Source organism: Polychytrium aggregatum (assembly GCF_025602895.1).
Source record: "Polychytrium aggregatum strain JEL109 chromosome Unknown BJ171scaffold_3, whole genome shotgun sequence".
NCBI lineage: Eukaryota > Fungi > Chytridiomycota > Chytridiomycetes > Polychytriales > Polychytrium > Polychytrium aggregatum.
The window spans coordinates 621,277-644,751 of record NW_026516205.1 but is presented as its reverse complement, the minus strand read 5'-3'; the positions used below and the strand labels follow the sequence as shown (position 1 = coordinate 644,751).

The following is a 23,475-nucleotide window of genomic DNA, read 5'->3' as shown; positions in this document are numbered from 1 at the left end:
CACGGTTTGGCTGGCTGCCGCGACAACTCGATCCGGCTCGATCCGGCCCGATCCGTCCGCAGCACCCGTGCGCAGCAGTCGCACCCGGATCGAATGTGGAGTGATTGCGACTGCGACCGTTTTTTTCTGGTGGTTTCCGTTGGGTGCCCGGCCAGCCAGCAACCCATCCGCGGCTTCTGACGACGCAAGTTCGACCTGCATCCCGCAAGGCACGATCGCCACTGCCGCTGCCATCGCCATCGACGACGACAGCGACAACGACAGCGACAACGACAGCGACGATCCACAGACGAGCGAGTCAGCTGAGACAAGCGGTGGGTCGCTGCACATGCGGATGCCGGAACATCGGCCACGAGCCTGTCGATGGCCCTCCCCTCCCGCCTCTGCGAATGCGACATCTCGCCTCCGATCGCCGAGAGCGTCCCGACAGAGTGCACATGTGCGTACCGGGATTGCGTGGGCAAGCCAGCAAGCCATCACCGCTAACCGAGGCTGTCTCTGTTGCCGATCTCTCAGCATCCCGATCCTGAAGAGTGTCCCTCTCATCCGACTTTTCCGACACACCCGCACCCAACTCTGCGGCTCTTCCCACAAGCACCATGATGCTGTTCTCGGTCCGTCGCTGCATCTCCCAGCCAATTGCACGGTCGGCTCGCCCCTGGCATTCGCCGAGCCTCCGGCCATGTCCTGCTCCAAGAGGTACGTCTTGAGTCACTGGCATCGCCGATATCCCGACGCAGACCATCTGCCTCGGCCCACCATGCCATCCGGGCTGGCCATGCTGTCAAACTTGCCATGCACTTGGCGCCAGATCCAATGACACTGTAGGCACATCGCCGTGATTCAAGCACGCATCGATAGCGACAGTCCGCACCCTGAACCGAGCTGACCATTGTCCCGACCGCCCTTGACCTCGCCCTTCCCCTCAATGCTGCATTTGCTGGCTTGCGATCCCCGCGATTCACAACCCACAGCCACTCGGAGCTTTGGAAGCACATGTAAGTCACACGTCCATCTACTCTGATGCATACCCGCGATCCAGCTCGACGTTGCCGACGGCTCTGACCCTCCCTCGTTCCCGCACTTCTCCCCACTCCACCTGACCCAGCCTCGAACCTTTCCTTGAAACGAGACGCTTATGAGATCCTGGGAACATCCAAGACGGCCTCGGCCAGCGATATCAAAAAGGCGTATTATCAGCTGGCCAAAAAGTACCATCCTGACACCAACAAGGAATCCGACGCCAAGGAAAAGTTCATGGAGATCCAAGAGGCCTACGAGGTGACGATCGAGGGCACCGTCGGCATTTCCTGTCGGCACAGGGCATATCTTGGTGGCACGGATGCGGGCTGCCCGAGGGCGGCAGATGGTGGCCGGGACAAAGTGGTGCTCCGAGCCTGCGGGAGTTGCCTGCGGAGGGAATGAGGAGCCGGAATGGCTCTCTGACTGCGTGTGCACCTCCAGATCCTCTCAGACGAGAAAAAGCGGGCTCAGTACGATCAGTTTGGTCCAAGCGGCTTTGGTAAGACTTTGACATCAGCACGGCCGGCATCTTCACGGTGGATCATGGTATCTTCACGGCGGATCATGGCATCTGCACCTTGCAGTCCCTCTGTGTCTGTTGCGATCGTGCCGTCCTCTGGACGTCATATCCCTCACGGAATCGATGCTGACCAACTCGATCGACTGGTCTTGCCGACACTTTCGCGGCACCATAGACGGAGGATATCCGGGAGCCGGTGCCGGAGGCTTCGAGGGATTCCAGGGCGGCTTCCCCGGCGGACACGCCGACGTATTCGAGCAGCTCTTCCGCAACTTTGGGGGCATGAACGGCGCCCGTTCTGGATTCGAGTCGGTCGCGCAGGATACGGTGCTTGCAACCCGGATCACGTTCATGGAGGCGGCCCACGGCGTCCAAAAGCCCATCACCTTTCGGGCACTCCGCAAGTGCGGCACCTGCTCGGGCAGCGGTCTGAAGAAGGGCGAGAGTGCAAAGACATGCACTGTCTGCGGCGGATCGGGTCGGGTAAGTTTGGCTGAATTGCTCGATTGTGTCATCGGGGGCGTCTGTGTCGTTCCCACAAGGTGACATCTTGCCGTACTATCCTGGCGGAGTGGTCGTATGCTGACTCGATCTACTGGATTCTGGCTCAACGTACCATGGCCGTTGCCGATGCTGCCACATGCCTTCCATCTGCCTCAGCGTGTCTTTATTCGAGGCGGATTCCACATGGCCACCACCTGCGACAACTGCGGCGGAAGCGGCAAGTTTGTGCCCAAGAGCGCCCAGTGCTCTCCCTGCGGCGGCTCCGGGCGTGTGACCGAGACCCAGACACTGAACGTCAACATTCCTGCCGGAGTCGAGGACGGCATGCGGATCCGACTGGCTGGACAGGGCGACGTGCCCATGGAGGGCGATGGCCCTGCTGGAGACATCCACCTGCAAATCACGGTATGGATATCGTCGCGCAAAGCAAGCTCTGACTGAGAGCGGCGACGGTGGGGCGGACTGGTTGGCGGTGTCGCTGTCTCTGGAAGGAGGTGCGGACTGCATGAGCAGTGCTCATAGCATGGATGTCCTTCTATCCACGGCCTTGATCCATGCTAGATCCTGTTTGGCTGCGCTCAGCATACGACTGACGTGAGCCCTCGCATCTCACCATCGACGACATGCTGATGATGCACTCGCCTGCTTCCATCGCACACCATCTAGGTCGGACCCCATCCCCAGTTCCGGCGGGACGGTGCCGATGTGCTCATCAACGTGGATATTCCGTTGTCGGTAGCCCTGTTGGGCGGGACTGTGCGCATTCCCACGGTCGATGGCGACGTCGATCTCACGATCCCGGCCGGCACCCAGCCCGACGAACGCAAGGTGCTGCGAAAGCGGGGCGTTGCCCGTGTGCAAAGCCGCCGCTCCTCCGACAAGGGTGACCAGTGGGTGACCTTCAAGATCACGATCCCCAAGCACCTCACACCGGCACAGAAGAAGGCCATCGAGGATGCCTTTGGCACCCCGAGCACCGGCGCCGCGGCTGAACCCGATGCCAAGGAGTCTAGCGAGGCTGAGGACTCGTCGGAGCAGTCGGCCGAGCCAGAGAAGAAGAAGGGCAAATGGAGCTTTTTCAAATAGAGGGGCCGCAACCAGAGCCCCAGCCGCCCATTCCACCATCTTTTTTGTCATGTTCCGGTTCAGCTTCAGGCTTCGGATCTGGACGGAGAGACAACCGCGCTGGCTGCGAGCGGTGAGCGACTCCGGCCGGCCGACACTCTCTCCTCCTTTGACGAAGCTCGCAACGCCTCCCCCCTTCCTCTCTCTCACATCTACCAATCTATCAATATAGCTGGCATTACACGTCAAGTGTACCTTCCTCTGTCCCTTCCTCGCTCTGTCCATGCGCGTCCATTCTCGGTCGATGGGGCCAGCGATTATTCTATATTGTGCCAAGACATTGACTGTCTCCGAGAGACGGATGTCAGAGAAAACCTCTTTCGCCAAGCGCAGCCGACGGGCTCTGCTGGATCCCGAGCACGTCATTCGACTTTCTCAGACTGTCACGCTTCCAGACGCAACAGCGCACCTACAACAACAATGCTGAGCATAAAGTGGGTGGATGGGCTGCTCGTCTCCTCAATTATAGGTCCTTTGGCTCTGGGGTCGGGTAGATACGCGTCTTGGTTGCTGTGGTGGAATACCGCGGAGACGATGGATGCGGGACGGGATGGCCGCCGGGTGTTGCGGATGTTGGCGTGGCGGTCATGAACGAGCGGCTGTGGGCGATCTTTGGGGCGACTGAGGGCTGGTCGCCGTGTGGCGGAATCATAGCAGAGTGAGCCCGAGGGTGCGATGAGCAGTGCAGGCGAGTACAGGCGAATGCAAGTGGCGAAAGTACCTTGCTGGGCGACGAAGTCGTCTGGATGGGAGTGGTGGTGTAGTCGCGAGGACGAGGCGAAGGGCTGTTTGCCAGGGCCGGGACGGCCAGGAGCGAGATGCCCACGAGCAGGGAGACGAGCGCAATCTTCATGGCTGCTGCTGGGGGTGCACAGGAATGGGGGACGGACTGTGGGAACGAGCGACGGGCAAGCCGAGGGTGCCTAAGGGATCTTGGTGAGTGGAAAGCGGGGAGGAAAGGAAGGGCAGAGGAGCGCCGACGACGGGCAGATGTTCCCTGGGCCCTGGATGGTCCCTGGGGGCAATTGCGGCGGCGACCGAGGGCGGGAGCAGGCCGGGCGGGGCTGAGCGGGCTGCGATTGGGACAGTGTTGGTGGGGGGGGGTCGATCCTATCCCTGCGGATGCAGATGCAGATGCGGATGTGATGATGTGCGTTGATGCCGATGATGTACGTTGATGGTGGCTGTGGATGTGATGATGTACGTTGGTGGCGGTGGATGATAGCTGTGGATGTCGGTGCTTTCGTCTCGCTGGGTGTGATCATCTCCCGTGACCGCGCATGATCCTGCATGATCTCTCTCGCCCACTCTCGCCCACTCTCGCCCACTCTCGCTCTCGCTGCCATTCGAACCAGCGGCTGAGTTTGAATTCGCAGCTTTTCTTCCCGGCCAGCCCGCCCTCCTGTCTGGCCCATCGTCTTCCCTCCATCTCGCTGATCGCCTCCGTCCGCCGCCGCATCCTGCTGCATCCCGCCGCCCGTGCTGTCGACCCGGCCATCTCCATATTCCTCTCCTGTTGCCATATTGGCCTCTACCGCTCCCTCTCTTCATCGCTGCGTCTGCGGATATCTCCCCCCTGGCATCCGCCAACGCCCACCCAGCATCGCCACGACACCCCCTCCTTAGTGCCCTGCTCCCGGACCATTCTCCCCACCAACGGGCGTGCAGTAGGTGTGCATGCATGGCGTTTGATGGCGTTCTTCAGCCACACAGACCTGCGTCGCTGTAATGTCATTCGTGTCTGCCACCCAGTTGCCTGAGAACTAGGTGGCTCGGTCTCCATTTGCCATTTGCCATTTGCCATCGGCACTGCACCGCGAATGAATGAGGGATAAAGAGGACGCAATGTCGGGCCACAGCCGGCGCTTTCGGCATCCAATCTATATCCACCCGTCCGTCACAAATTCTCTTCTCACCTCGTTCGTCACATTCGCCACATTCGCAGCCTCTCATTCGTCCCGCCGTCGACCCAACCTCCTGCTTCCGACCCTCTGGATGTCGCTCCTCTTTGACACGTTCGACTCGAGCTCGCCGGACCTGTTTTTCGACGATTTTATCGAGTGTAGGCCCATATACTCTCTCGAACTTCACCCACCGTCGCATAATCTCCACCGCCTGGTTCATGCAGCCCGCTGGAGCGCTGCTCGGGCACGGACCGTGCATGGATGGGGCATCCTATACGTGATGCAGTGGCTGACGACGCAAAGAGCCACCGCCCAGAGACAGCCCTCAAATCCACTGTAAATGTATAGCGGCTTCATCCTTCCCTTACATCCCCTTCTCCGTCGTGGATAAGACACTGCACAAACCGGTCTGCTCACCCTCGCTCCTTTCCGTGCCCGTCCGCCCCCCAACCCACCAGCGCTGAGCCCCCTCTCGACCGATGTCACGCACCAGTTCTCGTCCATATCCACCCTCAATCGGTCCTATACCAAATGCAAGTCTCGTCTGGGCAAACTCAAGGACCAGTATCTCTCGACGCTGCAGTACGAAGTCGAGTTCCCGGATGCCCCGGACGACAAGTCGCCTCTGCAAAGGGAGCTCCTGGACTCGATCGAGTCGGATTATCTGAGAAAGTTTGAGGAAGCCAAGCGCATCTCGTCCGAGAAAATCGATCTCTGCCAGAAGCTGCTGGACCTGGTTGGTATCGGCCGTCTGTTGGTGGATGTGCTGGTGAATCCGTTGGTCAACAGACCAGCTCGGCGAGTCTTGCCGTGCTGATCCGCCCCCTCTGCCCGCAAATCTTTGGCTTTGCGTCCTCAGGTCAACAAGCAGACTCTCCAAGTCGAGGCGGCGTGCCAGTACATGGTTGCAATGACAAAGTCGGGCGAAGCCGATGGCGGGTCCTGGGGCGACCTCGGGTCGCTGACGCCGTTCAAGAAGCGGATGGGTATGTTGTTTATGTTGTGCTTTCATTGCGGCGCCACTCCCCTCGTCAACGATAAAAAGCCATTCATAGTCTCGCTGGCGTCATTCGCTCGACATGTGGCTTGGTCTGCTCTCTTCTCTCCGCTCTCTGCTCCCCTTCCCTGCCTCGCTTCTGGCGCTTTTGCTCGCCCTGGAGTCGTCGCCCATGACTTGCGCCGTTCGCGGCCTTGGCGGTGACATTTTCGTTGCGCCGGCAGTGCGAATGCGTATGCCATCATGTTGATTCGCAAAAATGCCACAATGTGGCCTGCCTCTACCTTCGGCCCTGAACCAGACGTGCCGACAGGAACAACCCCGTTGAAGCGCAAGCATACCCACGACGACGGCGAACTTTACTCGCTAACGCCACCACGCAAGCACTCTGCTTCTCACTCTGGCTCTCGCAAGTCTCACAGCCCTGGTGATGGCCTGCCCAAGCACCTGCGACAGACTCTGTCGCCCCGAAAAACGTATGTAGCGGTCCAAGGGCTGGCGGAACATGCACCACGGCCTCCTGCGATTCCACTGTGTCTCGCCCATGACCATTGTCTCCCCTCGACTCTCTGCGTCTGACGCTGAAATGTCGCCGCCTCGGCTTTGTTTCAGAACGCAACCCGGCGACCATTTCGATGAAATCCAAGAAGACGAAGCGCCGTACTGTCTCTGCCGTGGCCAGTCTTATGGCGATATGGTCGGATGTGACAATCCGGATGTAAGTGGCAGTTTGGCTTGTCTCTGGAGCTCGTGTGTCGGCGATGCCCCGGGGGTTTGTGTCTCGACGATACCTAGAGGCTCTGCGTATTGGCGATGCCTCGCTGCTAACTGAGCTGCTCGTTCCCACTTGCGTGCGACCTCCAGTGCCCCATCGAGTGGTTCCATCTGTTTTGCGTTGGCCTTTCAGCCGTTCCCGAGGGCAAGTGGTACTGCACGCCGTGTCTGCTGGCCGGGCATGGACGTCCCCAGCGCATGGAATCGCAGAGCGAGCCCAGGTCAGCCGGTGGCAGGGACTCGACGGTACGTGCAGACGCAAGCGCGAATGCGATCGCGCAAGCGGCCGAGGAGACAGTATCCTTGGACAGTGGCACCAAGCTTCCGGATAGTGCCCAACCCGATGCCGCCAAGTCAGCAACACAGCCGATCAAGAAGCCCGAGAAGAAGCGCGGTCGCAAATCCAAAGCCGAGCTAGCAGCGGCAGCAGCAGCGGCGGCGGCGGCGGCAGCAGCAGCAGCAGCAGGGACAACGATAGATCAGCCTGTTGCCATGACACTGGACGGTGCCGCTGCGGCTACCGGCTCTGCAAGTGCGTCACTGGATCCTGCGTCCGGCGACGGTGAATCCGCAGGGGCTGAGAAGCCACCGATGCCGATCACGCCAAAGACCAAGAGCGCTAGGCGGCCGATCATCACGCTCACTGTTGGCAAAGATGGCTCGAGCACCAAGAAGGCGCTCCAGATCAAGCTGCCGGTCCGGTTGGGGCGGCCACCAAAGGCGCCATCGTCGGCCGCGGCTGACGAGACAGAGACCGAGTCCAGCCGGACGCTCTCAGACAGGCCCCAAACCGAAGAAGCGCACGAAACTGAATCCTCCACGATGCATACGGAAGGCAGTGAGACTGTGGCGTCGACGTGTGGAGCGACGGACAACACCGCGTGAATGCCGAGCGACGAACGGATGCAATCGCGGATGTCCCATGTCCCATGTACATGTTTTGCCCCCGTCGCCCTCCTGGTGCGTGGACCGTGATGAGCGCGGCGAGGACAATGGCGCGATGCGAATATAGCTGTCTCTTTCAAACCATCTCTGCGGACACCACGACGGCCAGTGACGGCAACGATACAGGCAAATGCCGGCAAATGCCGGCAAATGCAGGCAAATGCAGGCGATGCAGGCGATGCAAGGGACATCGCATTCACCCAGGCCCAGGACGCGGTGAGCACACGTTACTCAGCACGTGACTTGTTCGGCACACAGCTCAGCCACGGATTGCAGCCCACCAGCAAACAACAGTGCCAACGGTCTCAGCGAGCGATACGGCGTCGGTCGAATGCGATGGTTTGCGTCTTGATGGCCCAGCCGATACCACTGCGAAATGACACTATTGCGATACGATGCCACTGCGATACACTCATGCATTACCACGCATTCGGGAGCGGTCGCTGGCTGGCCGCCTTGGTGGATGGACTCGCCAGAAACAGTTACTGCGCCTGCATCTCATTGGCCATTTTCAATCCCCTCTGGTCGATTCTTTGTCGATCCATCGCCGATTCTCATCCGTTTCATCATCCGTTTCACCATCCGCTTCGTTTGCTTCACCATCCATTTCGCCGTTTGCTTCATCAGCTGTCCATCGGCCGTCCATCGGCCGTCGCTGCATTTGCTGTGACCTGCGTCCGCCGTTTCGGCATCGCACTCTCCCCGAGGACCCATCGCCGTCGCTTCTGCCCGGGTGAACTTTCCCGTCCGGGCTTCGGTGGGATTCCAGCGTCTTCTGCGGGATTCGCCCGTGCCGATCCACAAGCCCACAACGCTCTTCCCTCTCCCCATCTGCTCTTCCGCCCGCGGCCATGTTTGCCGTCTTTAGCATTACTCTGCATCGTCTGCGCCAGCGTCTCACGCCTCTCTGCACCTTCCTGGCCCAACGCCCGCCCCTGCCTGCCTCCTCGTCGACCATGCCAAAGTTCCAAAGCGCCCGTTGTCGCCACGGGCCGTCTCCAACCTGCTCGGTCCACCATCAAGGACATCCAATGCACCCGCCGCCCTCGCCGTGGGGCATCCCGAAGCTGTCGCCAGCCGCATCGTCGAGTGTTGAAGCCAATGCTGGAGCAAGCAGTGTCCCGAATACCGAGCATGAGGGCGAGCCAAAGGCTGGAGCTGCCTTTGGAGCAAGCGTAGGACACCATTGTGTCCAGCACACCCTCGAACAGGACATCGAACAGGACATCGAACTGGACATCGAACTGGACATCGAGCCGGATGCCGAGCAGGATGCCGAGCTGGATGCCGAGCAGGATATCGAACACGATGCCAGACACCATTTCGAAGCCAGCGCCGGTCCGGACCACGACTTTTTCTTCGTCTCGCCACAGCCCTCCTCGGCAGCCCAGATGATACCGCCGCAGCGCCGTTGCGATACCGTCGCTTCGTCGCATCCTTTTGATATCACAGATCCCTCGCACCGTCCGGCCGGCTGTCTGTTACCGAGCCCTACCTCCCCGTCGCCGACTCCTGCTTGCGCCTTCCCGTATCCAATGTCAAGTCTTTCTTCCACACCCTCACTGCCGCCCTTGGCCGTCACCGCACCTTTCGTTCCCCTCTCGGCTCCTCCTCACAACCTCGTCTCGCCGTCGCTGGCGCCGGAAGCACACGACTTTTCAGATGCTGCAACACTACCCAGCAGCCTACATTGCAATTCTTTGGCTGAGAACCACCGGCCCCAGCCACCGTCATCGCTGTCGCCGCCGTCGCCCGGGCGAGAGCGATCCGTGTCGCCGTTGCCGTCCTTCGGGTCGCCGTCAACGGAGCCATTGCGTCCGCTCCGGTCCTGTCTCAAAACTGTCCCGCGCTCAACCTCCCGTCCGGTCCTCTCCACTCCTTGGGGGACGCTTCTGTCGGGTTCGCCCGCATCCATGCCCATCGACCACGATTTTACACTGATCGACCCATCCGAGTACCTCGACGAGGCTCCAGACCCAGCCCCACAGCAGCTTCCAGAGGACCCTTGGTCGCCAAGGGTGTCGTTCGGCTCAACCGTTTGTGTGGCCCACTTCCATCCGCTCAAGGATCGGCCGCGCGAGATCCTGAACGAAGAGTATTGGGAGTGTCGGCCGCTCTCTAGTCCCAGCGACTCGTCCACGCCGGCCGGCGTCATCCGCCGCTCCAGCTTTTCCCTTGAGAGCCAGCTCGCTGCTCCGAGCAAACGGGCGATTGTGCTGACGTACTAGTCGCGGGCCTGTATTCGCCAAGAACAGCATTCTCCCTCGTTTGGTTATTATGATTATTTGCTTGTGCTTCTCCGCATGCCTCTATCTCCTGCATTATGTTCAAGTCGATTCGTCTGTCGGCAGCCTCTTTACGGGTTGGCCGGTAGCTGCTGCCTGCAAAGCGCACGCTCCTCCAGTCCATGCTCCTCCAACTCATGTTTTTCCTACCCATGCCCCTCCTCGTTCCCCTTGGTGCTCTCTGAAACAAACGGGATGCACGTCCCGCCTCGCTACAGCCTCCTTCAAGAATACATTGCACGTATTTGAGTGACGCTTATCTGCCAAGGAGACGAGGACTTGCTGGACTCATTTTGCCAGCGAGGATTTCATACGATGGTCGTGGGGTGGCTGCGACGACGCTCGCTGCAATGCACCGCCTGCATTCCGCCTCGGAGCAACCCGAACCCGAGCCGGTGCTGGATATCAGCGCTGGATACCCTTGCAACCCAACATGCGTCGCCTGGCCGACCGACACCGCTGGTTCCTTGTCGGGGCTTCCTTTGGCTGCTCCCCGTTGAACCCTTTGTACCATAGCCCCCCCCCTCGTCCATACAACCTAACCATCTCAGCCTTATCTCCGTCACCTTTGTCTGCGACAAGTGCAGGAGAAGCACCGAGTCGAGCCGTCAAGCGTGGTCCCGAACCGGTTGGATCGATTGCCGAACGGACTGGTAATGGCAGCGTCGGTTTCAAGCGCCGGATGTATGGTGGTGGGCCTCCATACTACCCGAAACTCTTTCCCCCTTGCCATGGAGATGATCTCGGTCGTGCTCATTGCCGACCGGGCAAATGCTGCCGAGCGGACATGCCTCTTCCCCCCCCCATGCGGCCTGGTGACCTCCCGCAGACGGATCCATGCGACGCATTGCCGGCGCCGCCCGCCAACCTTTTTGCGGTCGGATACTGTGCCATCGGCGGCCGCTGAAAATCGCGGGCAGTGGGACTGGCTCCTGACCAACGGCTGACCAACGGCGATAATGCGATCGCGCGGGGAGATCCAAAGCGGGACGGACGCCGCGGCTGAATCGGAGGAACTCGCCCCATCGGCAGCCAAGCAGCCAAGCAGGCAGGCAAGGCAGGCGGAATCGAGCACAACCCGCCCTTCCTCCCAAGACGAAACGGGATTTGAAGATCGGCGGGGACTGGGATAGCCGAAAGGAGAAGCACCCACCCCCTCCTGCCAGCAATCGGCATGGCCACATTCCTGCGAGCCGGCAGACCAAGGCCGGCTGTGCGCACACCGACACGCTGGGCCGGTCGCAAGCACCGCCCCGGTGGGTGGGGTTGAGTTGTGCGCGGATTGTCCTGCGAGATCGTCGAAGGAAGAAACAAATGGCCGCATGTGGGCAGACAAGGGCCGCCAGCAGCCGGACTATCGGCCACATTGACTGGTGTTGATTCGCATTGATTCGGCTGTCGAGCGGCGTCGACTCGTATGCATTCGCATGCATTCCTATCGACTCGCATGCATTCCTATCGATTCGCATATCCGTTCCTGTCGTCCCGTTGGTGCAGGTTTGTTTTGCGGCTGCGGTCGCGTGCAGGGAGCCACTTGGTCGTGGGCCTCTCGGCAGCATGCCCTTGGCGGCGCCTTGAACAAAGGACGTGCCCAGCAGCGAGCAAGCACCAATCGCGCTCAGTTGCACCTCCTTGTCCCCATAAGCGCGATATATCGCTCGCGCTGCCGGCTTCGGTTCGACGCCTCGGTCCTGGTGCGCCGTGCCGGACGATCGCCAGATAAACCCCCCCCCCAGAGGCAGCGGCCCACATCCCGCAAGCCGCCCGCGCTTGGTTTCTCCGTCTGCATTGCATCGCATCGCATCGCATTGCGTCGTATCGCATCGCATTGCGCCGTATCGTATCGTCCTGTATCGCCACCCACGAATTGCAAATCGCCGGTGCGTCGTCGTGTGGTCAAGCAGCCGTTTCTTCCGTCGTGTCCGCTGTGGGCGCTGCCGCACGCCGTCGACATCGGCATCGGCATCGCCGTCTCCATCGCCATCTCCATCTCCATCTCCATCTCCATCAACATCAACATCAACATCAACATCAACATCGGCATTGCCATGGATAGCGACACTGCCATGGATAGCGGCGCCAGCGTTGTGTTAATCTCCCCTGTCTTTGTTCGCCCATCTGCCACCGCAGCCCCTGCCAACCCCGCCCCGACCATGTCCGCCGCCCGAGTCGTCCACTTTGACCTGCGTCCATCGACCCTCTCGCCGCCCCAGAGCCACCACCACCACCACCACCACGACCATCACCGTGGCCCCATCCGGTCCCGCTCCTCGTCTCCGTTCTCATCGTCCTCGACCGGCACCCACAGCCCATGCTCCGTGCTGCTGACCCCTCCAAAGACCGCCTTCCTGAGTCCCAACGACGAGGAGGAGCAGGTGGCCGGCGATGACCGGCGGCAGACCCTTGTCTCAAACACATCCAACTCCTCCGAAGAGGAGGGGCTGGTTGCCACCGTCGTCCTGACTGTTCAAACCGAGTCTGTGGGCCATCATCTCGTATACGGCGAGAACGGCATCGACACACTGTACAGCATGTCGCTGTATCCGCCGGTATGTCTGTCCGGGGAATGTGGCGTTCATGTTGTGTCTTGCTGCAGCTGATCATGTCTCGCACTTTGACTCCATGGCTTGTGTGCCTCACCTTCCACATTGCCCATGGACCATTGCCCGTGGCATTCGCTCGCCTGCTTACCCACTCGCCGCTTGATACCTTCCAGGCCAAGCCTATCACATATCGCCTCCGTCGCTCGAGTCCAAAGGGCGCCGTGCTATTCAAAGAGTATCACCCCGGCCAAAATGACCCTCAGCCGTTCGGCAAAAGGTCTGTCCCGCAATCGCCGCCGCATCTTCCTGTGCTGACGCCCCTTTCCCTGCACATTTGGAACTCAATCTCTCTCTCCTTTCTCTCCTCTCTCGCAACACTTTCCCACAGCGGCGGCTTCCTCATCGATCCGTCCACCAAGGAGACCGTCCGAGTCATCAAAAAGAGTTCGTTCGCAAGCACATTCTCCTTTGTCGCCCCCGGCCACGACGAGTATATCTGGAAGCGAACCGAGTCTCTTCGCAGCCGGGCCATCTGCAGACTGTACTCTGCGTCGTGTGGCAACCAGCCCTTGGCGACCTTTGACCGGTGCTCGGGCCAGTTCGAGCTGACGTCCTCGATCTACCATATCGCCGAGCTCGTGATAGCGACAGGCATCCTCGTCGCTCACTCCTCATCGTCGATGTTTTGATAAGCCTTTGGCATCGCTTGACACTCCACAAGGCACATCACTTGGCAAACCACTTGGCACACCACTTGGCATACCACTTTGTCTTACAACCCGGCCCCTCGATCTGCATCGCATCCGTTTGGGTGCGGCAAGTCGCATTCGAGTCTGCAAACGCGCGGCCTCATGGAACCTCCCAAAGAATCTCGCCGGGCAATCGAATTCCTGTCGCCTCTGGGGCTCAGCGCCCAGACACTGGATAATTATCGAACCCATTCTATGATCGGCAAGGACACGCGCTGATATTATGATGCTCCGTACCTGCATTCGTAATCGACACCAGCGAATCAATCGTCGGACTCAGCCAGCGTCGGCGTGATGTCTTGTAGCAACACGGCGGGCTCAGTGCGAGCCAACAGCTACTGCACAGAAGGGAGCAGCTTTATCGATCTCTCGCTGCCAATGTTGCCGTTGCTGTTGCCGTTGCTGTTGCTGTTGTCAGCGAATATCTGGCTTCGTTGTCTGGCTTCGCTGTCTGGCTTTGCTATCGACCAAATCTGCTTTCGCGCTGTTGTGTTTGGCATTCTCCTCATGAACCCTCTTCCCACACCCCCTCTCCATGGACACTGTAAGGTCCATTGTGCGCATCTTCTGCTTGGCTGATTGTACATAGTCCAATACAGACACTTGCATCCAGAACACACGGGCTCTCGGTGTGCCCGCTTCGAGGCCAAAGCCAACAGCCACCAACTGGCGCCCATCTGCCCTTTCGTCACTTCGTTACCACCATCGTTCCTGCTCCCTCTCCCTCCCTTTCTCTCATTGACAAGTGACACTTTGGATTGCTTCTATTACGGTGTTCGGGGCTTCTTTCAGCAAGACTCGGCTCGACATGATCAGTCATCGCACGTGCGATTGCTGGCCGGCATTTGGTTTGGTCATAGTGACGATCGGGACATCAACGGGAGCGTAGAGCCTTCGGCCATATTCCGCTAGTACTCTCGCATGCTGAGCTCCAGCACGTACCGCAGCTCCTCGTCCTCGGTCTGCTGCTGCTGCTGTCTTGGCGAGACCACCTGGATGTGCGACGCGGATCGTGGCGAGCTCGGAACCAGGTTGGGGCTCAGTCGGAACCAATCGGCAGCGGCGCTGCCTGCAGGAGGTTCCAGACGAGGACTCGAGCTGGCCGCGCTGCTGCCTCCCTTGCTGCTGCTGCTGCGTGCACCCGACATGCGTATTGTGGTGCGACCGCGGTTCTCGAGGCCATCGTCAATGTGCTGGTTGTCCCAGTACCGGTAGTCATACGAGTCTGTTCGTGGGCTGTACTCGAGTCGCTCCTGTCGTGAGACGTTTATGCCCCGGCCGTGGTTCTCATATTCATCGTCGTCGTCGTCGTCGTCATCGTCGTCAAAGCTGTCGCGGTGCCGGCGTCGGCTGCTACTTGGGCCGCGCTGCGACGAACTACTTGATGCACTGTCCGAGATCACAGGCTGCCCCAGATCGAGACCCTCTGGGATGTGCAGAGGCGATAGTCGAGGAGACTGGAGGGGCTGCGAGCCGTCCATCGAGCTCGATTCTTGCTCCCGCAGACCCTGGTACTCGGCGAGCGACATCTCCAGGGCCGACGTGAGATCGCCATCGTGGTGCTCGTGCGTCTGTCGCTCGTCCATGGACATCAACAAGGTGAGGCGCAGCAGCTCATCTTCTGTCAGATCGGTTCCCTGGGCAAGCGTGCCGTTGAAGCGCTGCTCCATCCGGAGGCGCTGGTCGACAGCTCGTCGCTGGTGCTCGCGCTCGATGTGGGCCTCTTCGATCTCATCGCGGATCTCGGAGTGTGTCACGCTGCGGCCACCGCGCTGGAGGCTCTTCTTGGAGACACTCCCGTCCGTGATCGGCAGCTGCTTTGTCCGGGATTTTTGCTTGCCCTTAGCCGCGGCAATTGCAGCCGGATCGACGTTAAATACCCGGACCTGTCCGCTGCGGGCAAAGACCAGGCGCGACGACGTGACCCACAGTCGGCTGATGCTGTCGGTCGCAAAGCGGCGACTGGGCCGCGGCCGGAAGTTGAGCATCTGGATGCTGCTCCAGGAGACCGCGTCCATGATTTCGATGCTGCCTTCGGCCGAGGCCACGACGAGCTTCAGGTTGTCCAGATACACCTGGACAACCGGTTTGCGGTAGCACCACTTGGACCGAATGGGCTGGAGGACCCCTGGACTGTCTTCGGCAGAGGGGTCGGGCAGCTCCCACATGCGCACCCACCCGTTCTCATCCCCGACGACGAGGAGCGAGGTTTCCTTCTGGTTGTCGGCACGCCGACAGCTCTGGCGGTCCCAGGCGACGGCGGTCGTGAGCCCATATTCGGACGATTCGGTGCTGAAGGTGAACCGGCGCTCCCCCGTTTGAATGTTGATGGCGTAGATGCTCTCGGGGCCGCGCTGGTTGGTGAACACGATTGCAATCGGCAGAGTCGGATCGTACAGAATCCTCTCGACCGGGACATCTCGCGTGGGGCCGATGGTTCCGAGCTGCAGCAGGTCGAACGTGCGACTTGGCGGGATGTGCGGACCTGACTCGGTCTTGACTATGGCGTCGGCGTCGATATCCCAGACGTGGAGCTTGCCGTGCTGAGTCCCGACCAGGATGTGCAGGTTGTCGTCAAACTCGACCGAAACGATGGGTTCGGCCGCTGATGTACGTGACCGACGTAGATACAGACAGACAGAGAGACAGACAGACAGCGGGCGGGGCGTTTCAGTCAACGACAATTGTCGACAATCGCGGTGCAAGATCAAGTGTAGGTTTACGGATAGTCCGCTGGCCTGCCCAATCCATGGTGATCCCCGCACGAGTAGCTGGCGCTGCTGCACAAACGGATTTCTTACCCAAAAGTGTCCGAATGCAGCGGCGCTGGCGGATGCTCCACAGCTTCACGGTCTGGTCGGCCCCGGCGCTGACCACGGCATCGTCCGAACCGGCCAAGCAGCGAACAAAGGTCACCGCGCCGTTGTGCACGCCACGGAACCAGTCTGATACGGCCCCGCCTCGATCGCTGAGATGGCTTTTGACAGCGATTCGGCCTCTTTCTGTACCGAACACGATGCGCTTCCTGGAAAAGCCACCAAGCAACACAGTCATTAGGCGGCCGCGATCGCGCGCATCGAGTCGCAGACATCGAACCACAGCTGGTCGGAATTCGGATGCACATTCCAAATCCGACGAGTTGGACATTGCCTTCAAAACCACGTTACTTGCTTCCCCCTCACATGCGCACGCACACGCCGCTTCACTGCATGTACTCGTCCGGGGCTAAAATCAGGCGGCTGCATCTTCTCACCTCTGGATGTGCATGGCGCCGATCGGGGTGAAAAAGTCAGCCGGGTTGATTTTGATCATGTCTTTCTCCATCTGGCCCGTGACTGGATCGAAAATCGATGCCATTCCGGTTGCTGCCGAGCCGATGATGATCTTGGAGTATGTCGAGTCCATATAGGCCGAGTCGATCGTTCCGATCTCGCCAAAGAAATTGGCGCCGACCTTACCGCGCTTCCATAGACTGGGTATATCGTCGACGATTGCGCGATGCCGGAGTCGTCGTTCGTCGGGAAATATAAGAAGCACGGCGACCGGATGGGGGCGTGTGGTAGATGGGGGTGTGTGGTAGATGGTGGCGTGTGGTAGATGGGGCGTGTGGTAGATGGGCACTAAGCCGTCAGTTCTCCGATGCTAGAAATCAAGTCGCTCCAGTTCCGCAAGACAGGGTCATTGTGGGTCACTAACCGGATCAGAGATAGCCGCTGGATCAGCTCCTTCTTCCAGCTTTCGGTGGTCAGTCGTCTGGTGGGCGTAAACGTGCATGATTACATGGGTGCCCACAGCGCAGCCTCACAGTCTCGAACGGTGGCGAGACTCGACGGAGCTGGCGGGTTGACCCCCCCCTCCATCCATGAGCCGCATGCTCGCAGTACGCATACGCATACGCATACGCATATGCTCGGACTGAGCAAGCTTGCGTGGACCAAACAAACCTCAATGGCAGGGATCCAAAGTATACCCGCAGCGCTGAGCGCCACAGACTGTCGTCCTTGAGAACATGATACCACAGCTTGCAGACCCGTTCGAGGATGGGCTGGGTGGTTGGTTGCCAATCCGACCAGCCGACCGCGGGATTGGATGGAGCCGATCCGTCCGTCAGCGAAAGCAATCCACACCAAGCCATCCTGCCAGCGAGCCAGCCAACCATTAACCCTCCCCCCCCCCAGCAAGTGGGTGCCGCCTGCAGGAAGGCGGAGGAGACCGACAGGGCGCACTGCCCCAACAAGAGCCATCGAGAGTCCGTTGCCAAGTATCCAAGAATCCATACCAGCGACTCGGGTCCGAGGAGGGCAAAGACTACGATCAGAAGCTCCTCCGGAAGCAGCTTGATATAGCATGCGGAAGGATCGAGCAGCTTGTAGCGTAGCTTGCGATTGCCGGAGCCGGGGCGGCCAACCTGCATCTGAGATAGGGTATCTGGCGGGAGAGGCGGCAGGCCGTCATCCATCCGGGGTGAGGAGAGCGAGCTCATGCTCGGGGTTGGGGCTTGGGATGTGTGCTGGATGATGGCCGGAGGAGGGAACCCGCCGTTGTTAGCCCGGAGCTCGCAATCGACATCCACCGGGCGTCAATATATCCTCCGAGCCGCATCAGGCCGAATGGCACCCTGGAATTCCCCCATCCTGGCCTTGCTGCTTGGCCATTCAGCGGTGCCCAGGGTCGCCAGCGTCGAGGCCAAACAGCGACTGCAGGCGACGCACGCTGGGCAGAAGCTTCGTTCGAGAATGACCTACCTGGGCTGGGAGGCAGCGGAGGTCAGAGTTGCCGGGTCCAATGGCTGGTCGAGGCTGGAGTTGTCGTCGTCGTGCTGCTGGACGTGCGGGTGTGCACGGATCGACTGGGTTGCGGGGGGGGGGCTGATAGGGTCGCGCTGGCGACAAATGGCGGCGGCTTTTGAATTGCGAGGGGGAGCTGCCGCAGCCAATAGCGGGTGGAACGTGCTCAGCCACAGGTTGCTTTCCCACCAGCGAGGTTTGCTTCTGCGAAACAGAGCAGCAGACGGGCACTGGGAGGAAGTGCATGGCAGAAAGCAGCGGGACGCAGCGAGATTGCATATTGGCACGGCGAGAACCCCTGATGGGGGCTGATGCTCTGTGGCGCTCGCGATGCGAGTCGATGAAATGTGTTGTGCTTCATGAACAGTGTTCGTTTGCCCAGCCCGAATCTATGCCCATCTGCAAACACCCTCAGTCATTCAAGCCATTGGCACACAGAGGCCCACATCCCAGAAGACCAAGGCAACATGGCCGGAGCGCCTGCCCTTCCCAGCCCATCCCGCTACTCGTCTTGGGCGGCACCGTGCTGCTCGACGGGATAGCGCACAGGCGGCAATTGCCTCAGCGGCTTGCGGATCAGCACCTCGATCTCCTGCTTCAAGCGCCCAATCTCCTGCTCCTGCGCCTGCACCAACTTGATCAGCTTGCGTCGCTCGATGACATCCTTCTGGAGGGGCCCAGAGTACTCGGCCGTCTGGTGGTGGAGCCAAGCCTGCGGGTTAGCAGATGGACGAATCGCCTCAGGCGCTGCAGCCATACGATCGACACATACCACGGACGACTGGCTGGTGTTGAGCGCATCTTCGAGCTGCTGCCGGGACTCGGAGAGTCCGACCAGATGCTCCAGCCGTGTGGTGTTATCCTTGGTCACATCGGTAAGTGTCTCCTTCAGGTGACCGATCCGGAGCTAATTGACAAAGAAGTGAGTGTATATCTCCAAGCGTCCTCGCGGTTCTGGAGCAGCCAAAGTACTGGCCCCCGATGAGAGCCATCATGTGTCCATCGTCCGCGATCCCGCCCCCCCCCCAGCATCGAGCAAAACATACATCCCAGTCGCCAAGCTCCTTGGAGCGTATGTTGTCCTCCTTCTGCAGCTTTTCCCGGAGTTCGTCTGCGCTGCGATTCACACCCATTCGCTCAAGCTTCTCGAGATCGATCGTCTGTCCAAACTTGAGCATCTGCACATCATGTGCTCGGGCCTCGAGCTCTTGCAGCTGCATACACGAAGGATGGGCGCATTCGCTATCAGTGTCCGTCGCCGTGCCGCCTAAGCGTTTGCAACCCCTCCAGTCGAACACAGCCAACGAACCAATCGACCGACTCACCTTGAACAGCTTCTCCTTTCGGCTCTTGTGGAGACTGACGTGCATCTTCTTGAGCTCTTTGTGGCTCTTCTTGATGTCATTCTTTTCCTGGATTGTCCGAAAACGTGTCACTTTCACGAAGGCAGCGCCTAGCTGTGCTCAAAACTGCGGGCTCCATCCTGAGCAACTCGGTACTCTGTACTCGGCTGGTGGGATGTTTTCGGCAGTGCTCGCCCGTACCTGTTGCAGCTCGCGAATGCGATTCTTGAGTTTGACCAGCCCCTCTCCCAGAAACACCAAGGCCGGCGAGAAATCGGTGGGAATGGCGTTCTGTTCCAGCATCTGGATCTGATGCAGTCGCAGCGGTATCTGCGGGTGCATTTGTGGAGAGAAGAGTGAGGCGGCCGGACCAGCACGACACCGACCACATCGCTGCACTAGCACTAGCACTAGCACTAGCACTAGCACTAGCACTAGCACTAGCACTAGCACTGGAGTATGGAGTGTGGGGGTGTTTCAGGTTCGACGGGCCAACCTGTGTTCAGCCCGACTGATTGGACATACCACGACATCAAGTTCGTTGAGTTTCTGCTGTTTCTGTGTCTGAAACTCCTGGATCTCGTTCTCGGTGCTCTTGAGTGCGGCATCGATGGTCTTTTCTTTCTTCAGCAGCGAGTCGTTCTCTTTTTTGATTGCCTACGATCCGTCGCGTTGTGTTGTCAGAACAGCGCACTCATGACAAGTGTCTGTGGCCCAATCGTGCGGCCATGTGCCTTGGAAATCACCACATGGATCAAAGAAGCCAGAAGAACTAGAAGAACCGGCGGAAGCTGTCGCTGCTGGCTGCTGTCGCTTACTGCTGCCTGCTGTCGTTTGCTGTTGCCACTGCCTGCTGCCTTACCTCAATTGCCTTCTGTATCTCAGCTAGGGCATCTTCTTGGTCGAGGCGCCGCTCGCGCAGCGTCAGGATCTTGTTGAAATGGCCCTGATCATAGTCAGGCGGACATTCCTCTGCACCCTCGCCCTCGCTGTCGCTGTCGTCGTCGGCACTGTCATACGAGTCCATGTCGTCGTCATCCTCCTCGTCCTCCTCGCTTTCATTCTCCTCGTTGTTTTCGCCGTCTTCGCCGTCGGTCTTGATCTTTTTCTGGATTGACAGGATCCGCGTTCAGCACTCATGGCGTGGCAAAGCGGTTGGCAGCACACCGCAGGCTCCATCTTTTTACTTGCCTTGGATCGTTTGATTTTCTTCTTGAAGATTTTGGTGAGAAATTCCTCGTGCTTGTTGTTCTCACCAATCAGCTTGACAAACTCTTCATGGATCTCCTTCTCCCGCTTGATGGCTTGCTCGATTTCGGTCTTCTTGCTGTTCAGTTTTTCTTGGCACTCGCTGATCTATTTGGGTTTGGCAGCGGGGCGAATCACCTCGTGAGCATATTGCCTTTTACGATGCATTGGCCGCCAATTGTACGGGGTGATGACTTTGCCGCCCTACCTTGCTATCAATCTCACCCTTCTCCAGTCGCTTGGTGGCCCGCTTGTCCGCCAGAAAATTGTCATGCTTCTCGAATTCCTTCAGCAGCGCCCACTCCTTGTACAGCAGCAAAAGCCGAATATCGGCCGATTTGACATCTATTCAGAGAGACAGCGATCGGTCAGTGCACAGTGTCACTCGCGGCAGCGAGCCACTCCGGACGGTTTCGGGGGAACAGTCTTACCTCCTTCCAGGATGATGCGCTCTTTGGCGAGAGCATCCACTGTCAGGTCGAATTCTTTGATGTACAACTCCATTGCCTAATTACGCACGCCCAGATCAGTACCGACAAGACACACGCTATCAATACCATCCTTGCAGGAGCAGGAGTGTTCAACCCGCCAGACCGGACCAGAGGGTGGCTATGCATAGCACTGCAGTCCAGCCAATCGATCTGGCGTACCTTCTTGATTCGCTCTTTCTTATACTTTAGGATCCTTCGTCGGACGTCTCGCTGCAGGATCTCCAAGTTGGACCGGCCCGCATTGCTCTTGGCGCTGCCAGATCGGCCACTGCTTGTGGTTTTCTGACTTCCGGCAGTATTGGGGCGCGAGGTTTTGAGGCCGGACGTGTTCTGCGATTCTGCAGATCGCTGCTGAGAGCGACTGGAGCTCGTTGGACGACTTGACTGCGAGGTCGTGGGTGGGTCCGTGGCAGGGGGAACCGGCGTGGGATCTTTGGCCGGTGCGGCAGTGCCAGTTCCGAAGATGTTCTCTTCACCGCCACCTTTGGACTCGCCAGCCTTTCGCTTGGCTGCCTCTTGCTCATCCTGCTCGAACTGGACAATGTCCTCGGAGGTAACGGTGTAGCGATTCTCGGGATATGCCGATGACTGAGGATTAGAAGCCGGGGCTGTCAGATCCGATCGTGCTTCAAGAGGGCAGCTTGAGCGATCGTGCAGCCCCTGTAGCGAGGCGTGTAACAACGATCGCAACGCCCTTTGTATGCTATTGACTCTACATGTGCCCACGGCCTCATGTTGGGTGACCATACCTCCATATTCGGGGTCCACAACTTGTCGTTCGGGGTTTCTCCGAGGTTACGCAGCTCTCCGTTAATTTGCGTGATTGAGCTGTTGTATCGGTTGAAGAGCTTTACGAGATGGCTTTTCCTGTCCCGTAGTCTCAGCACATGTTTGTTGAATTGCTTGTTGTGGTATAGAGAGTCGTGAAATAATGAGATTCGCCGTCAAGAGACTGGGTTAGTCGCATCACTACGCACGCGAACAGTGTCCACCTAGCGCCGGACAAGCGCCAGTAGCCATGCACGACGATCCCTTGGTCTCGTTCAGCTCGCAAGATTGCTGTTTGGATACCTCTTTCAGCGAATAGATGCTCTGTCTCAACAGCAATGCCTGTCGCTTCTTCTTGTCTGCATCAACTCGCTCGCTTTCGGGCACAATGTACTTTTCGCCCGTCTTGAGCTTGTAGTCGCCCATGTGTGTTTCTGCATACCGGATGGCTGCGACATCGCGTGGATCTTCGTATTTGTCGTCAGGCTTGGACTCCATCAACTCCTTCCAAAGCTCCAGGCGTTGTGCACGAAGTTGTTTCCGAGCCTCCAGCTTGCTCTTGGAGTCCATATCCTGTGACCACAGCGAGTCAGGTGGCCGATGACAACCCGAGAGTGTATCGTACCGACATAACCAGCCTGGAAAATCCCAGTGATCCGACCCACCTTTGGTCCACGTTGGCTCTTTGTGGCACCCTTCTTCTCTCCTTGGACAACATTTCCTTTGTCTTGGGCTTGGGTCGATGCCTTAGTCTGTAAGCCATAGGACAAATACAATCACCCATGGACGCGATCGAATCAGCATCTGGGCAATGAGTGTATGCGTCTTTGTCGCTCAACTCAGTCCTCTGCTTCACCGTCGCTCGGCAGCGTGGGACAATGCCGTGCTTCAACAAGCAAGATGCAGACATACAAGCCCCCCCCCGATGCGCTCCAAGCACACACCTCCCCCGAGAGAAATGGTAAGGTCTAACAAACAAACCTGTGCTGTCGTGCTTTGGACACCTCCAAGCTTTTCGTTGTTTGTGGCTGTGTCCAGCTTCAGATCCATCAGATTATCAGCCCTGTTGGTTCTAAATGTTGACACAGACGTGTTGAGCTGGGCGGAGACATGTGGTTCATGTTAGTCTTGAGCCGGGGCGACGACCGCGGAAGTGAACTCCGTGACAGTATCGCTGACCCTGCGCACCTTGAAAGCCTTGATGACGATCCTCTCGGTTTGGAGATCGTCAAGGAACTTTTTCTTCAGCTTGTCCAGCCGGATTTGCTCTCGCTCAGAGGTCCACGCAAGCTCCTTCTTACACATCTCGATTCTCTCCTCGGTTCGCTTCTCTGTTCGTTCGTAGAGCGAATATCGGTCGTGAGCGAGGATGGCAGTCCTCGGAATCGCACTCCGACAGTACAAATACGTCAAGGCACGTACCGATTGCGGTCCTCAGATTGGGATCGACTATGATATGATCGTGGGGT

General features: G+C 59.0%; 8 protein-coding genes across 8 annotated transcripts; 4 read left to right on the top strand and 4 right to left on the bottom strand.

Annotated features, from left to right (window-relative positions):
* Positions 1-140: 140 nt before the first annotated feature.
* On the top strand, positions 141-3,376 carry BJ171DRAFT_487902 (uncharacterized protein). Its single transcript, XM_053109331.1, has 8 exons — positions 141-439; positions 517-699; positions 975-998; positions 1,109-1,281; positions 1,465-1,522; positions 1,719-2,026; positions 2,204-2,452; positions 2,714-3,376. Exons 2-8 carry the CDS (start codon positions 600-602, stop codon positions 3,131-3,133), a joined length of 1,332 nt encoding a protein of 443 aa, XP_052971029.1. The 5' UTR covers positions 141-439; positions 517-599; the 3' UTR covers positions 3,134-3,376.
* Positions 3,377-3,419: 43 nt separating this feature from the next.
* On the bottom strand, positions 3,420-4,382 carry BJ171DRAFT_171905 (uncharacterized protein; the record flags this gene model as incomplete). The annotated part of the gene is made up of 2 exons (XM_053105968.1): positions 3,420-3,800; positions 3,894-4,382. Coding segments are annotated over 2 exons (654 nt in total), but the record flags the coding sequence as incomplete, so codon positions are not given.
* Positions 4,383-4,806: 424 nt separating this feature from the next.
* BJ171DRAFT_595382 (uncharacterized protein) lies at positions 4,807-7,876 on the top strand. The gene is made up of 6 exons (XM_053114601.1): positions 4,807-5,234; positions 5,535-5,812; positions 5,936-6,062; positions 6,375-6,549; positions 6,686-6,791; positions 6,938-7,876. The coding sequence occupies exons 1-6, from the start codon at positions 4,997-4,999 to the stop codon at positions 7,730-7,732; spliced, it is 1,719 nt and encodes a 572-aa protein (XP_052971027.1). The 5' UTR covers positions 4,807-4,996; the 3' UTR covers positions 7,733-7,876.
* Positions 7,877-8,289: 413 nt separating this feature from the next.
* On the top strand, positions 8,290-10,401 carry BJ171DRAFT_487894 (uncharacterized protein). The gene has a single exon (XM_053109330.1). It carries the CDS (start codon positions 8,644-8,646, stop codon positions 10,018-10,020), a length of 1,377 nt encoding a protein of 458 aa, XP_052971026.1. The 5' UTR covers positions 8,290-8,643; the 3' UTR covers positions 10,021-10,401.
* A 1,369-nt stretch (positions 10,402-11,770) lies between these two features.
* BJ171DRAFT_171860 (uncharacterized protein) lies at positions 11,771-13,507 on the top strand. Its single transcript, XM_053105967.1, has 4 exons — positions 11,771-11,957; positions 12,208-12,626; positions 12,794-12,897; positions 13,009-13,507. The coding sequence occupies exons 2-4, from the start codon at positions 12,231-12,233 to the stop codon at positions 13,307-13,309; spliced, it is 801 nt and encodes a 266-aa protein (XP_052971025.1). The 5' UTR covers positions 11,771-11,957; positions 12,208-12,230; the 3' UTR covers positions 13,310-13,507.
* Positions 13,507-14,161, bottom strand: BJ171DRAFT_171853 (uncharacterized protein). Its single transcript, XM_053105966.1, has one exon. It carries the CDS (start codon positions 14,044-14,046, stop codon positions 13,705-13,707), a length of 342 nt encoding a protein of 113 aa, XP_052971024.1. The 5' UTR covers positions 14,047-14,161; the 3' UTR covers positions 13,507-13,704.
* On the bottom strand, positions 14,162-18,337 carry BJ171DRAFT_171852 (WD40-repeat-containing domain protein). Its single transcript, XM_053105965.1, has 7 exons — positions 18,115-18,337; positions 17,649-17,879; positions 17,314-17,414; positions 17,066-17,122; positions 16,623-16,841; positions 16,171-16,394; positions 14,162-15,974 (listed from the first exon to the last, which is right to left on the bottom strand). Exons 2-7 carry the CDS (start codon positions 17,850-17,852, stop codon positions 14,278-14,280), a joined length of 2,502 nt encoding a protein of 833 aa, XP_052971023.1. The 5' UTR covers positions 17,853-17,879; positions 18,115-18,337; the 3' UTR covers positions 14,162-14,277.
* Positions 18,338-18,398: 61 nt separating this feature from the next.
* On the bottom strand, positions 18,399-22,272 carry BJ171DRAFT_171848 (uncharacterized protein). Its single transcript, XM_053105964.1, has 11 exons — positions 21,988-22,272; positions 21,398-21,826; positions 21,179-21,254; positions 20,956-21,092; positions 20,691-20,855; positions 20,362-20,607; positions 20,025-20,156; positions 19,701-19,829; positions 19,482-19,568; positions 19,203-19,370; positions 18,399-19,063 (listed from the first exon to the last, which is right to left on the bottom strand). The coding sequence occupies exons 1-11, from the start codon at positions 21,991-21,993 to the stop codon at positions 18,659-18,661; spliced, it is 1,980 nt and encodes a 659-aa protein (XP_052971022.1). The 5' UTR covers positions 21,994-22,272; the 3' UTR covers positions 18,399-18,658.
* Between the last annotated feature and the right edge of the window lie 1,203 nt (positions 22,273-23,475).